General features: G+C 52.6%; 1 protein-coding gene across 3 annotated transcripts in view; it reads right to left on the bottom strand.

Moving 5' to 3' along the window:
• Window positions 1-15,948, bottom strand: part of LOC311525545 (myomegalin-like) — a gene marked incomplete at its 5' end in the record, with an annotated part of 101,045 nt that overhangs the window by 30,805 nt on the left and 54,292 nt on the right. For all 3 annotated transcript variants that reach the window (XM_084637773.1, XM_084637772.1, XM_084637774.1), the window contains 3 exons: window positions 5,251-5,368; window positions 6,068-6,240; window positions 8,234-8,357. In XM_084637773.1, coding sequence (XP_084493899.1) covers window positions 5,251-5,368; window positions 6,068-6,240; window positions 8,234-8,357 — 415 coding nt within the window. The remainder of the gene's footprint in view (window positions 1-5,250; window positions 5,369-6,067; window positions 6,241-8,233; window positions 8,358-15,948) is intronic.

Genomic DNA, 15,948 nt, shown 5'->3' with positions numbered 1-15,948 from the left:
AGATTTGTTCCTGTGCTATAGCAGAAAGTTTCTTGAGCAGATGGTGTAGTTTCTTTTGGTAACCCTCAGTGGGATCAGAGGATAGTGGCCTTTAGAATGTGGTGTTGGAGAGTTGCCTGGCAGCCTCCTGTTCATAATCTGACCTGTTCATTATGACGACAGCATCTCCTTTCTCAGCCCCTTTGATTATGTCATCAGAGTTGTTTCTGAGGCTGTGGATGGCGTTGCGTTCTGTACGGCTGAGGTTATGGGGCAGGTGATGCTATTTGTTCACAATTTCAGCCTGTGCACGTCTGCAGAAGCACTCTATGTACAAGTCCAGTCTGTGATTTTGACTGTCAGGAGGAGTCCAAGCAGAATTCTTCTTCTTGTAGTGTTGGTAGGAGGGTTCCTGTGGGTCAGCGCATTGTTCAGTGGTGTGTTGAAAATATTCCTTGATTCGGCGATGACAAAAGTAGGCTTCCAGATCAGTGCAAAACTGTATCATGTTTGTGGGGGTGGTGGGGCAGAAAGAGAGTCCTCAAGATAGGACAGACTCTTCTGCCAGGCTAAGTGTGTGGTTGGATAGATTAACAATATTGTTAGGTGAGTTGAGGGTACCACTGTTGTACCCCCTGTGGCATGTAGGAGTTTAGATAGTTTACTGTCCTTTTTCCTCTGTAGAGAAGTGAAGTGTGCATTGTAAATGGCTTGTCACATTTTTGTAAAGACCAGCCATGTGGAAGTTTGTGTGGAAGGTTGGTTCTGTGTGAGAGTCTCCAGTTTTGAGAGCCCATTCTTGATCTTCTCCTGTCTGCTGTACAGGATGCTGATCAGGTAACTAGCTAATTACATCTAGGTTCTAGAATGCATGTTATTATTTTATATATAACCAGAATACTCCAATACTTCTACTTGCTGTCACTTGAATCTCTAGCCTTTGTTAAATAAAACCTGTACCTGTTTTCACTCTAATCATGTCTAAGTGCTGGGTGTGAAGCGGCATGGTGGTCTGAGGTGGTACTGGTAAGCTGGGGTACACTGCTTCTCTGGGAGCAGCGCATCGGTAAATCCTGTGAGGGGCCAGTGAATCAGGGGCTGGACATTCCAGGGAGATGCTCGGGGGTTGGAGTGTGCCCACTGCTAACCTGGAGAGAGAGATCAGGGCCTGTGTAGGCCTAGAGGGCGTTACTTGTGTTGCTGTGGAAGGTGGAGTTGGGGAGCTGGCCTATGGCAGGTAAAGACAAGGCCTCCTCACGCTAATCGTAGGTGGTAGCCAGGTATCTCAAAGCCCTGGATACTTCTGGGGAAGCATGATAGGGAGCATAACGAAACAGTGAGACAATACTGGTCAGCATGAGATAGAAAGGCCTCAGCACACCGGCTGCCTAACCCCTGTTGGGTTTCTCGGAGGTCATGGCAGAGTGGAGTTTGACGGAGGGGTTTGGAGGACAGTGAGTGGGATGCTCCTCCCAAGCGGAAGGGTCAGTGCGGGAGAAAGCATAGAGGAGCCTGTTGAAAATGTTTGAAATGGGCAATGGAGATGGGCCCCGCTCCTGGCACAAAGGCTGGGAATTGGTCTCTCCGTTCTGTGTAAGATAGGGGTGTTGTGATGTGGACTCTGGATATGCACCTCCAGACTCATGCCAAAAAGGCCACTGCAGAGCACACATGAGCTGATGCAGGCAGGGTTCAGGCTGAACAACTTAGTGAAAATTAGAAAAAATGTTTGATAAAAAAACAATTAACGGCAGAGTAACAAATCAGCAACCCCACGAACCCGAGTACGCAGCCATGGAGGAGAGAGGAATCCAAACGAGGGCCCAGTGATTCCAGCCTTTTGTGTACAGAGAGGAGGAGGAGGTGGGGTAATGGACTGCCTCACCTGCTGAGGGAAGAGGCAAGCACAGGGACCCTGATTGGTTGCCCTTCCGCAGTAGGTGAGGTAATGGATCGGTCAGGTGGAAAGTCCCCTCGAGGCAGGCACGGATTTCCCCTGGGGGCCCATAAACAGGTCAGAGAACTTGTAATCTACGGAGAAGACCCATGGAGTTGGCAGATCAGTGTGCCAGCTGCCAAGGCACAACCTGTGCTCTGGGGCACCAAGCTGCTCCCACACTGTGCCACCCAGCAGGACAGGGCACTGCAGAGCACGGAAGCGGAGCTGCCAAAGGGAGGCTTTTTCATGCCGTGTTTTTAGCAGGCAGAGGTGTTGGCTGCCTGGGGTCTGGCAGAGGAGGTGCAGCCTGCACCCTGCTGTAGCTCCCCAGCTCGTGATTGTGCTCCAGGCTCGAAGCTTTCATAGGCCCTTTTGTTTGCAAAGAAACACTCCACATGTAAACACAGCAAAATGGAGATGCTGAACTGATACAGGTTTATCTACACAGCAGGAGCCCTCAGCTCAGAGAGCTGAGCTTTCAGGCCTGTAGATGGTGTCTGGTCCTGGGCCAGCTGGAACCAAAGATCTCAATGCAAGAGAGGCCTTGAGGCATGGACCCCTACCTATCTATAGAGTTTTCTACAGCACCCATCACCTTCCTAATGAGTGCACCACCATGAGCAGCACCAAACACCCACAGACTCATCTTAGAAACTGGAAGTGCCAGAGGATTAGCGAACAACAATGTTGCTATTAAGAGAGAAGAAGAAGCTACATGGTTCAAGCTGACCCCAGTAGCCCTGGGGCCAGTGGTAGCCAATACAGCGATCCTGGGGAAGCAATATCCCTGACAAGGACAGACTGCTGGAGCAACAGGGGGCGCCAATGTTCCACAGCAAGAACTGGTGTGAGACCCCAGCTGCCAATCACTCACTCACTCACTCACTCACTGACTCACTCACACACACACACACACACAACCACAGTTTGGGGGACCGGCACCAGCCATATGCAAGAGCCCAGGCCCAAGACAAGGGATCTGTTGCAATTAGGATCTCGCATATGTCCCTTTCCTTACAAGCAGCATTTCAGCTGCCATTATTAAAGGACTGCGCCTCCTGGTATTTTGACATCAGCAGGAATACCTCAAACTGAAGAACCATAGGTGAGTTAATTCCTAATATCAGAGTCTTGCATTTGTGCATTTGCCAAAAGATTTCTGAGTACCACTGTCAAACCCTTTCCAGGAACACAGGTCAATCAGGATGGAGAGTGTGGAGCCCTCCCAGGTGTTCCATATGTCCAAGGTTGTTAAATCCCAATTCAGCTCCAAGTCTGATATAAAATATAAACACGTCCCTTTCCCCCAGGCACCACCAACAGAAATCTACATCACTGATCAGTAATAGTTCTGTGCATATGCCACATCCGCAAACCCAGGTTCGTCTTCCCTCTCCATCCTTGCTGCTTTGGTGTCTCTGTATCCTCGAGAGTGCCTGGGCCCTCTTCATTGATGTTGGGGCTCATTCTCTGTTGCCCTTCCCACAGTCTCTGTACCTTAGGATGCAGGCAGTGAAGTTTGCCTAGGAGTAACTGCCCAGCATAAGCCTCCAAGAATGTGGCTTTGAGGAGGCAATATATTCAGAGAACTCCATCAGCTGCTGGTTAGTAATCTAGTTTGATCCCTTCATGGCACTGAAAGCCTTACTGATGCTTGGAGCTAGCTTTTCAGAGGGTATTTTAAGACCTCAGTTTAAAACTGCACATGTAGGCAATAATTAGGAAGAGCAAGAAACATTACAGGGTTAGACCATAATTCTCTACACATTATGGTCTAATTCTGTAATTTTTCTCTTTTTTCTTTTTCTTTTCATAATTGTAAACAAGCCACAATGCAGCAAGACAACCACAGATATACCAGGGATTGGAAAATACAAAGTTATTACAGGCTTATTAGCAGTTGCCTGGCTAGAGTTATTATCAAGGTCTTCTGATTGAAGCTCAGCAGTTTAAAGACTGAATTCTGCCCTCAGTAATACTTGAGCAATGTTAGACGGAGGGTACCAGAGGACAGAAGGCACAGCTGCCCTCGGACCGAATTCCCATCTTTTAGGGAAAGGCACCATTCGCTGCCAAGCAGGGGAATCTAAAGATTTCCTTTGACGCGGTCAGGAGGCAACTTCCAAACCGGACTGTTACATGCATTTCACTTGAGCACTGGAGCGACGAGATTTGGTTGGGTGTGACATATTTACCAAATTGTCTTGTTTGTCCCTCTACTTGTCAGTTTCAACAGGGTAGTTTTTTGGGTGGGTGAGTCATTTGTTGCCTAAATATGCCAGGCAAGGATTAACCCCCCCAGAAAGCAGGTGTCCTTAGAAACTGGCTCCAGCCTTCCCACTAGGAAGTCTCAGAGTGCTGCTACCCTAGAACTTGCACCGGATCTCCCTAAGGTGTAGCTATAGGAGAGTCACTGGCATGGCCTTTGCTACCGCTGGCTCCAGGCAGCAGGAATTACAGCTTGGAGTGTTTGTTCATCAAAACACAAGGCAAGAACTGCCAGCCCCAGGCTCCATCTAGTTCAGCCTCTGACAGAAGCCAGGAGCAGATACTTCAGCAGAAGGTGCAGAGAACCATGGGGAGGAGAATTATGGACTCGCTCAGCACCGGGGAAGTTCCTAGCTGTGTCAGTTAGAGGCTGGTTTATGTTACGAAGCAGGAGGGTTTGTATCCTTTGTACAGCCCATTGTAAGAGGGTTAGAAAACAATTCTACCCTGCTGCCTGGTCCACACTTACCAGATAAACTGAGCCAGTTCACTTCTGGTGCCACTCCACTGCGGTCACAGAGGGACAACTGGCCCAGTGCCTCTACCCAGGTCAGTGGGAACTGGTTTTAAAGCAGTCTCCTAAAAGGGGACTTGTGGACAGGGAGGGACTGGGAGAAAAGGCCCCCAAATCATGGCTACTCTCCCCCACCCCCTGCATGCCCACACACACACACACACACACACAGAGCCTTATGAGTTAAATCCAACCTATTGAGTGATTTGCTAATTGATGCACAAAGTGTGACCAGGAGCCCCAGTGCCAGGTTTCCACTGGCAGAAAATAGATTTGGCTTCAATGGGCTGAGAATAACAATAAAGAACACAGTGCCACCCAGCTCTTATCAGCCCAAGATTGCAAAGCCCTTTACAAAGGAGGCCAACACCATTACCACCATTTTACAGATGGGGAAACTAAGGTACAGGGCAGGGAAATGACTTGCCCCAGGTCACCCAGCAGGCCGGTGGCAGAGCTGGGTCTAGAGCCCAGGAAATGGCCCAGCTACATGTGTAGCAGGGACACGCTGGGAGGCCTCAGATTATCCCCTGCACAGCTCCCATCTCACCTGCACCTCCTTTTCTCTGGGCTCCTCCAGACGCTGCAGCAGGTTCTGCTTCTCTGTGGCCAGCAGCTCAATGAGCTGCTCTCTGGCACTTAGCTCCTGGAGCAGCTCTTCAATGCATCTGCCAAGGAGAAAATGGTTTAGTTACCTTGGTTAGAAGAGGAGGATCTCCGCTAAAGGGCTCTGTGCACAGCACAGGACCCAAGGCGGCTTCACATCACATTTGCAGAACTGATTCTGGGACCAGCCAGGGTGTGGGCCAGTCCCAGAGTAAATTAGAGCAGCCTCAGGGTTGCTCTAACTTACAGCTGACAGCTCCTAGGCCAAGGGGCTGTTCCTGGAACAGTCGGGAGTGTAGCGACCTGCCGGCTACACACCTTCCCCCATCCATGCCTCTGTGCTGGAGGTGCTGCAAGGAGCCGGGGAGTGCACAATCACTATGCTCTCTGTACAGCACCCAGGGAGTCCCCTTATGTGGCTTAACCCATCCCACCCAGCCACTACCACCTGCTCTGCGACCACCTGGCTCAGCCAGACACTGCCCCCTAGCAGGATCACAGAGGGCTGACTGTGTGGGGGCTCGCAGAGCCCTGACTCTGCTGGATGCCAACCCCCACCCCATCCTGTGACCCTGCTCACCCAGGCAGTGACTGGTCCTGCTGCCATGCGGCCCAGTGTGGTGCAGCAAGCTCCGCTCTGGGGTCTCCGAGACAAGGATCCCTCTTCTGAACCCCCCAGCTGGGCTGCCTGCTCTGTGGGCAAGGGGGCACGAGCCAGGAAGCAGCAGAGGCAAGTCAATGGAGTGACCACAGCTACCTACTTGTCCTTCTGGGCCAGCGCAGCATAGTGATCATCATGCAGAACCTGGGCTCCTCTCTTCTCCTCCTCCTTGGTGAGCTTCTTCAGCTTCTCAGTTAGCTCCAGGCAGTGTCCCTTCTCAGCCTCCGCCAGTGCTGCCGTCCTCTCCGCCTCGCTCTTTGCTAATCTGGCCTCCTGGGGATGGAACGTGACATGAGCAGGGATACTTGCGCCACCCCAGGCAGAGAGCCACAACCCCATTGGCTCGTGAGCGGAAGGAAAAGCAGCAATACCAGTGGGTGGCTGCTGCATCCAGTGAGACCAGACGTGCTCCCTGCTGTAAGCTGCAGGGTTTGGGCGGAGGATGAAGGGCTGGGCCTATTGACCTGAGCTGCTGTAAGTGACGACTGAATGAGGGCCACGCTCCAGTCGCTAACAAGTGATGCATCAGTGCTAGCGTTCACGGGACCTGCAGCTGACATTAACGTTCAAGTCCCACCAGGACCTGCACTACAACCCATCCTCTTCAAAGTCAGCTTCAGACTGTCTCTGTGAGGAAGGGGCTCCCTGCTGAACTGGGACTAAAACCCAACAACTGCGTGCCCTGGAAAAACCCAACAGCTGCGTGTTCACTCGGAGTAGGCTTACTGGGCATCTGCTAGGGCTCTGGGACTCTGCAACTCGCTCCCCACCTCCCCTCTGAAACAGCCTGAATTAGACGACATGCTGCAAATGACACCTCTTAGAGAGGACGTGAGCTCACGGCTGGGGTACGAGTGCTTCCCACAATGATGGAGGGCTTTCTGGAGGTGGCTGGAATGCCACTGGGATACAGCTGTGTTGCTAATGACGTGTTAGGGTGCCCAGAGCTGGGGCTGGGCAGCTTTTTGTTGTTATTTCATTCTAAAGAAATAATGAGGCCCCGCTTACAATGTACCATCCCTATGGGGCCACATGGGGAAGAGCAAGGGATACTGAGTGCAGGCTGCTGGTGAGACAAGTGCAAATTCCTCCCTGCAAAACACCATCAACTCCTCCCAGGACACTCGCTGCCTTAAATCCAAGAGAGGAGAAAAATCACAAGAATACAAAAAAGATTTAAAATCCCTCCCCCGTGATTTTAGGTGCCTCTATCCTTTTCACTGCAGCCATGATCCCCTGCCCTCATTTACAAAACCTCTTCACTCCGGTTCTTTGTTTTAAAACCCAAGAAAATTAAGTGAAAAATAAAAAGCCCTATGTGACTGTGATGGGAAGGTTAAATGCAAACAATGCCATAACAGCAACAAGGAAGGTTCTCCTAGGGCCAGCTGCGCTCCCATGGTATGGATTACATCATGGCCAAGATGTTCAAATATAAGGTGGCTCCTAAATCTAGATGTAGGCTCCTAAAGAGGTGGCCTAATTTGCAGAAGTGCCAAGCACTCAGCAGCTCCCAAGGACTTCAGCTGCATCTGTGTAATTATTGTATGAAGGAGGAAGCTGCGTATCTTCCCTAGAACCGATGGAGTCATCACAAGTCTGTGTCCATGACCCAGGGGAGCCTCCCAGAGATGCCAATCTCTGCTCCTGTCGAGGGAGACAAGAGCAAGGACAACACCAAGCTAGGAGGGGGAGGCTACGCTGACAGGCTCTCTTGTACCAGGACGGCAGAGCTGCCCTTCCAATGGAAAGAACAGGAGGTAAGGGTCAAGGGCCATGGAGCCTTGCGACTGGTTTCTAATACCCTGAAGATAGCCACTCTGGGGGCCTGGCTCCCTTACCCATACGCTGTGGGAAAAGAGAGAACCAGCTGGAGGGCTCAGAGCTCTGTCTGCTGTAGATACAGAGGGAATAACCAGCGGGAAGGAGAGCAGCTGGGGCCTCGGATTTGTTCCCAGTTTCCCGTGGGCTAAGGGGAGTCCCAGGGGACCCTGAGCTCCATTCCCCATAAGCAAAGAGAAGTCACAGGGGCCAAGAGTCCTGCTCCTCATGTCCCGTGGGGGCCTTGCTGTGGGGCCCAAAGCCCATCCCATATGGCAGGCCCAGAAAAACTGAGCCCCCTGGGATTTGGGGAAGAAACTGAGACTCCAGAATGGGCAGAGGGGGCTGGCAAAGAGAGACGGGCCCCACTTGGCCCTGGGCGGCTCTGTACTCCTCTTCCATGGCTGATGCCGCACAGCTGGGGCACATGCCCCACCCCACTCACCTCCTGCAGGAGCTGGATCTTGTTCTCCAGTAGCTCCGACACGTGCTCCGTCTCCTGCTGCCTCTCCTCATACCGACGCTGGAGCTCTGCTTCATTGCGACTCGTCACGTTCTCGGCAGCCGCCCTGCAAGACATGGCACCCACCTGTCAGAGCAAGGGGCAGCCCTGGACCACCCAGCGGGGGCTAGGCTGCAAGTCAGGCTGTCACCTCGGCTCATTCCACTCTGTCAGTGTCACAAACGGGGCTCAGATCTGGTTCCACCCAGATCGGCTCTGGGAGGCCCCACCTGGTGCTAGCAGCACAGGGAGAGCTAGGGCAGACCAGCACGTACAGCCACACACCCACTGCTGCGCTGAGTGGGGTGAGCATGGGAGGAATAGCAAGGGCTGCTCTATTCCGTCGCTGCACCAGGGCCACAGCAACAGCTGCAGACTGCAGAGAGCTGAGCATGGCCTGCTGGTCCCCAGCACCTAGAGAGGGACTGGGGGGAGGATGGGACACTAAGCCAGCTCCCAAAGGATCTGGGCCTGATTCCGCTCTGCACCAATTTGATGGCACAGAATCAGGCCCCGTAGGCTCACCTCTCCCCAGGTGGGGAGCCAGGTTCCGGATCTGAGCCTGGTCTCCAGCTTCAGGCAGTCAGGTCTGGGGCACGCTACACAGACACCAGACGATGTACCAACCCCTCTGACCCATTCCACTCTGGCCCCCACAGTGCAGGCAGTAGGAACAAGGAAGGTGTGAGGAAGCAGGAACACTGAGGCCCCAAGCAGAGTGGATGGGCCTCCTGAGCATCACACCAGCTAGCCCCGGCTGGGGAGTGGCGAAGAAGAAGAGGAGCAGGGGAAGGACCCTAGCATTCTGGAAAGGCACCTGTGAACCAGAGGGGACACACTTTCCCCAACTCTGCTGCTGCCAATCATAGGGGGGGAGCTAATTCTGTTCTGGGTGGGGGCAGCCTCCCCTCACTGTGCAATGCTCCTGGCATCCCAGGTACTGCATGCTGCCGGGCTGTCTCTCCATCCCTCTTCCCTGCCATTCCAGCCAGGTTCCCCTATGGCCCCCACTGCTGCAGTACCCTTCTGCCAAGAGCAGCAGTATGACCTGTGCACTCCCCTCCTGCAAGCTTACAAGGAAATCCAGTGTAAGCTTTCTGGGGCAGAGGCTGTCTTTCCATTCTGTGATTGCCCAGCATATAGCACCATGGGGCCTTGGTCCCTGACTACAGCTCTGGGATGCTACTAGGTTTCCATTCAGTTGCCTGCCAGGCTGGGATAGAAGGGGTGCAAACATTAGATCTAGTTGCCTCTCTTTTCCCATACTCTGCCTAGATCACTTGTCTTTCCGGACTGTTCAGAGCCATGTCTTCATATGTGTAGTACCTAGCATAACAGGGCCTCGCATTCAGATTGGTGTCTCTGGACTCCACTGTAATATGACTATTCAATGGAAACAAAACGTTTCCTTCTCTTCACCCACTGAAGAGAAGATCTGATTTCAGAATTTCTTGTTGTCCCCTGTCAACTCCATCACCAGACTGAATCACCCCTCCCCATCCTGCTCACAGCGACTGCAACATCAACCGTTCTCCTGGGGGCACAGCGCTCAGGACATGGCAGGTCACAAATGGAAAGGGCATATTTTAAAATGGAAAGGTGACTGTCATGTGAGCAGCTCCTCATCCGTGGGTTCTATTCCTGCTTTGGGGACTTCTATGACACTGACTTTTATTTTTAAATACAAAAGCTTTGCGAAGTAGCAGGGGTGGGGGAGAGAGTCACAAGCTGAAAAGCCCATGGGATCCCATCCTGTTTGCAAACAGACTGTGCTCCTGTCCTATGCGCAGAGTCAGGGATGTGCCCCCAGCCAGCACAGGAATCACCCTGCCCTCTGGGAAACAGGTGGTGCCCGATTATTTTTAGTTTACAAACAGCTGTGCTTGCTCATGCTGCGTCTAGAATGTTAAACAATATCAGCCTCTAAGCCTGCGTCTCCCTGCCTCCATTGAGACGTACAGCACATATTCAAACCCTCTCCAGTGCTCACAACTCTTGGGATTTTGGAATGAGCATGGGGAGGGGGTCTTCAAGCCCGAGCTCCTGGAGTCAGGTGATTACATGAGACCCTCAGCTTTCATGCAGAAAACAAAGTAAGTTATGTGTCCTCCTGGTTGCAGAGAAAAACACGAAAATGTGGCCTGAGTCAACCCTGAAGACTCAGAAACTAGAAGACAAAGAAACCCAACCCAATATTTGTTATTGTGAAAATATCATGATTTCTAAGCCAACTGCGTGATTTTTTGGGGGGAGGGGGAGGGGTGACTCATGATTTTTCAGTGCTTGGAGCTGGCACTACTGCCTCACTCTGCCGGTTCTCCTAGTCCTAGTCCTTCCTGGCTGGGGATGGGCTGAGAAAGGGGCCTACAGGGAGCCTGGGAAACACTCTTTCAGGGCAGGGAGATTAGCAGGATGCCTGATGCACTGAAAAGCAAATCTCTGTTAAACAAACTGTTTGGAACACAAGCCCACGGAGCTGCTCTTACAGGATCTAAGCCTGGACATTATTTTTGGGTGCCTGAGGGTCCTTTGCCTGCGTTATTCAAAGAGCACGTCCAGTCATGGGGGAAAAAATTAGACCTGAATGTAAAAGACTCCTCTGCGTGATGCTGTGCAAAAACCACCTCCAACAGGGGCACGAGAGCAGCTCTCCTGCAGCTGAGCTCCCCTTGGACAGCTTCCCACCTCAACAGTGTTACCCCCGCACACCCCTCCATGCAACCTCATTGGTAGTTTTAATTCCACATGGATGCCTGCACTCTTCAGACTGAGCTACTGTCATCAGCGAATCTCCCTGTCTGTACAGCAGAGCACAGGCTCCTGGAAAGCAAGGCCTCCATCTCAGAGAATGAGAGGACTTGTGGCACCTTAGAGACTAACCAATTTATTAGAGCATAAGCTTTCGTGAGCTCACGAAAGCTTATGCTCTAATAAATTGGTTAGTCTCTAAGGTGCCACAAGTCCTCCTTTTCTTTTTGCGAATACAGACTAACACGGCTGTTACTCTGAAACATCTCAGAGAATGAGATCCAAACTCTAACCCAGGAAACTGGCTGGGGTGTGAGCAGGGCCCTAGAAGCACCAGCCAGGTCTCCCTGGACAGCCCTTCCAGGCGTCAAGAGCACGCTGCTCTCACAGCATCACCGTATCCTGCCTGACCCTAGAGGGATGGAGCAGGGCTCTCAAACAGCAGCACATCTCCCTCTGCAGGAGCCAGAGACATTCCCCCTTGGCTCCTCGCAGCTGAAGAAAAGCCCCCAACCCTCCCAGCAAGGGCAGGGGCGGGGGGAGAAGCCAGGAGTGTGCGCCCTGGGCTTCCCACCAGGCAGCTGCCCTTGGACCTCTTGGCCACCTGTCTTTGCTAGTGGGTGTAGTCCTTTGGCGAGCAGGCATCTGGTGGAACCAGTAAAGGTTACAGACTGAGATCTGGCCCACGTGTGGTGAACAAGGGGTTAAGACAAAGAGCGATAGCTCAAGTGAGGGGGAGGGGTCTATGGAGGTGCCACAGCCCCAGGGATCAGTCCTGTGCAATTTGACACGGGAGACCCAGATGGCACTGAATGGAGTCGGGCTGGGGCAGGGATAAGGCAGAGGCTAGAAACATGAGCTGACAATCAAAGCACAGCTTTGGCTGGCACAAGGCAGCTAATGCACCGAGGGGAAACGATCGGGAAACGATCGATCAGTGGGAAGAGACCGCGGCTGAGCACAGAGAGCAGGGGAGAGGGCCGCAAGGGAGACTGAGGTCGCAATGCGATATGGCTCCAGAAAGCCAGCGCTGGAGACAGCCTGTCCCTCAGGACTCTGGCACCACCACACCCAGAACAGCACACCCGCCTCCAGGCCAGCCACCCCAGGACGCGTCTCAGGTCTCCAACAGGCTTTGACTCGCAGGGGCTTACCCACTCCCTCCCTTCACAGCCACCCCGTTTTCCAGGCACTACTTCAAGCAGAGCTGGGGGTGGGGTGTCACACCTCCAGCCGTGGTGCAGACCTGCCCTATGGGGGTTAGTCTCCAGCTGCGAGGGGCTCCTAAGGCTGGGCACAAGGGGCGTTACCTGATGATGATCCAAGTGTTAGTGCTAACAGCTGGCGGGAGCCCCAATTCCAGCTGGACCGGAGAGGGCAGAGTGGGAAACCTCTCTGAACCGGCAGGAGGCCGGCCTAGCTGGCTTGCTCGCTGTAAGGCTCAGCACATTCTGCCACCCAGTCAAAGTATTTCCATTTTCAGAGCAAAGTAATCGTCGCTAATCAGATACTGTGAAAAATCTCCTTGATGTTCCTGCCTGGATGGTGTTTCTATCGCCCCCTTTTCCCCCCCTCCCCCACTGCTCTGCTTTGCCCACCCTGCACCCTTAGCTCCATCCACCCCCCTTCACTGATCTGATGCACCAGTCTCACACGTACCGCTCCAGCTGCCAATGCATGTCTACACTACGAAAGTACTCTGATTTTACAGAAGTCGATTTTTGGGAACAGATTGTATAAAGTTGAGTGCATGCGTTCACACGAAGCACATTAATTCGGCGGTGTGCGTCGTTGACATTCCGAGCGGTGCCCTGTGGGTAGCTATCCCACAGTTCCCGCAGTCCCCGCTGCCCATTGGAATTCTGGGCTGAGCTCCCAACACCTGATGGGGCCAAAAGTTTGTCACGGGTGGTTATGGGTAAATGTCATCAGTCAACCCTCCCTCCCTCCGTGAAAGCAACAGCAGACAATCCTTTCACGCCCTTTTCCCTGGATTGCCCGAGCAGACGCCAGAGCACGGCAAGCATGGAGCCCGTTCAGCTCACCGCAGCAGTTATGACCATTGTAAACACCTCACGCATTATCGTTCAGTTTATGCAGAACCAGCACCTGAAAAACCCGGCAAGGAGGCGACAGCAGTGTGGTGACGAGGACATGAACACAGATTTCTCTAAAACCGCGGTCCCCAGCAATTTGGAGATCATGGTGTTACTGGGGCAGGCTCATGCCGTGGAACGCTGATTCTGGGCCCCGGGAAACAAGCACAAAGTGGTGGGACTGCATAGTGTTGCAGGTTTGGGATGATTCCCAGTGGCTCCAAAACTTTCGCATGTGTAAGGGCACTTTCATGGAACTTTGTGACTTGCTTTCCCCCTGCCCTGAAGCGCAAGAATACCAAGATGAGAGCAGCCCTCACAGTTCAGAAGCGAGTGGCAATAGCCCTGTGGAAGCTTGTAACTCCAAACAGATACCGGTCAGTCGGGAATCAATTTGGAGTGGGCAAATCTACTGTGGGGGCTGCTGTGATGCAAGCAGCCAACGCAATCATTGAGCTGCTGCTGTCAAAGGTAGTGACTCTGGGAAATGTGCAGGTCATACTAGATGGCTTTGCTGCAATGGGATTCCCAAACTGTGGTGGGGCTATAGACGGAACGCATATCCCTATCTTGGGACCGGACCACCAGGGCAACCAGTACATAAACTGAAAGGGGTACTTTTCAATGGTGCTGCAAGCACTGGTGGATCACAAGTCCCCGGGCAATGCTCTGGAACTGCTCCCCATGAAGCCAGTCAGTACTCTGGGGCAGTCGCCTTTCTGTGAGCAGTCTGTCTTCAGGACACACAGCTCACACAGCTTCCACCTTCCTGGGTCTGACCTCGGAGCATTCAGCATCCTCTGCCCCTCCGTGCGCTTCCCACAGCAAGTCCACTCAGGTGGGGCTCCTGTGGAAGCCAGAGGGTCCTGCACCTCAACTTCGCAGTCAGATGTGACTCTCAGCCAGCCAGTAAAACAAAGGTTTATTAGATGACAGGAACATGGTCTAACACAGAGCTTGTAGGTGCAGAGAACAGGACACCTCAGCTGGGTCCATTTCTGGGGGCAGTGACCCAGACAACCACGTCTGCCCTTCACTCCATGTCCCAGCCAGCCCCCAACTGAAAAAACACTCCAGCCCCTCCTCCCCTGGGTTTTGTCCCTTTCCCGGGTCAGGAGGTCACCTGATTCCTTTGTTCTCCAACCCTTTAGCTCTCGCCTTGCAGGGGGGAAGGGCCCAGGCCATCAGTTGCCAGGAAACAGGGTGTTGGCCATTCTCTGTGTCCAGACCCCTGCACACACCTGCCCTCTAGGGCTCTGCAATGATCATACACCCTTACCCCACCAACTAGATACTTAAGAACTGCATAGGGGAAACTGAGGCACCCCCACACTATTCAGAGGAAACATTAAGAACAGTCCCACTTCGTCATACAAGGGACATTTCACCAACATCAACGTGGCATGGCCGGGAAAGGTTCATGACGCTCGCATCTTCAGGAACTCTGGTCTGTTTAAACGGCTGCAGGAAGGGATTTACTTCCCAGACCAGAAAATAACCTTTGGGGATGTTGAAATGCCTATAGTTATCCTTGGGGACCCAGCCTACCCCTTAATTCCCTGGCTCAAGAAGCCGTACACAGGCACCCCGGACAGTAGTAAGGAGCTGTTCAACTATAGGCTGAGCAAGTGCAGAATGGTGGTAGAATGTGCATTTGGACGTTTAAAGGGTCACAGGCGCAGTTTACTGACTTGCTCAGACCTCAGCGAAACCAACATTCCCATTGTTATTGCTGCTTGCTGTGTGCTCCACAATCTCTGTGAGAGTAATGGGGAGACGTTTATGGCAGGATGGGAAGTTGAGGCAAATCGCCTGGCCGCTGAATACGCGCAGCCAGACACCAGGGCAGTTAGAAGAGCACAGCAGGAAGCGCTGCACATCAGAGAAGCTTTGAAAACCAGTTTCATGACTGGCCAGGGTACTGTGTGACACTTCTGTTTGTTTCTCCTTGACGAAAACCTGCTCATTTGGGGGGGAAGGGGGGGTTGCCTCTAAATTCCTCTTAATGCCTCTAAAACTTGCCACCCGCCCTCCCCCCTTTGATCACAGCTTTCTTGCAAAGGAAATAAAGTCATTATCATTTAAAAAACATGTATTCTTTATTAACTGATTATAAAAATAGGGAGATAACTCACAAGGTAGCCCGGGTGGGGTGTGGGAGTTGGGTAGGAGGGAAGGAAACGGCCACTTTAAAACTTCTTGAATGACAGCCTTCCGTTGCTTGGGCTGTCCACTGGGGTGGAGTGGTTGGGTGCCCAGAGTCTCTCCCCCATGTCCTTGGGCGTCTGGGTGAGGAGGCTATGGAACTTGGGGAGGAGGGAGGGCAGTTAAACAGGGGCTGCAGCGGCAGTCTGTGATCCTGCTGCCATTCATGAACCTCCACCAGACCCCGGCACATGTCTGTTTGATCCCGCAGTAGCCCCAGCGTTGCCTCATGCCTCCTCTGATCTTCCTGCCGCCACGTCTCCTCACGTTCATCGGCCACTTTCCTGTACTCTGCTGTTGTGTCCCTCCACACATTCTGCTGAGCTCTGTCAGTGCCGGACAACTGCATGAGCTCAGAGAACATTTCATTGTGCGTGCGTTTTTTTTGCCGCCTTATCTGAGATAGCCTTTGGGATGGAGGAGGGAGGCTTGAAACATTTGCAGCTGCTGGAGGAAAATAAGGGAGTGAAGTATTTAAAAAGATACATTTTATAGAACAATGGCTATACTCTTTCACGGTGGTCGCATTTTGCATCTTATAGTGAGGGCCTGCGGCTTTGGTGTTAGAGATCACACACGCAGTGCTGGGCAACAGAATTTGGCTTGCAG

This window comes from Lepidochelys olivacea, assembly GCF_965140295.1.
Source record: "Lepidochelys olivacea isolate rLepOli2 genome assembly, chromosome: 8".
Classification (NCBI taxonomy): domain Eukaryota; kingdom Metazoa; phylum Chordata; order Testudines; family Cheloniidae; genus Lepidochelys; species Lepidochelys olivacea.
Note: the sequence above shows the minus strand (reverse complement) of the source record. Positions and strands in the feature narration are given on the sequence as shown.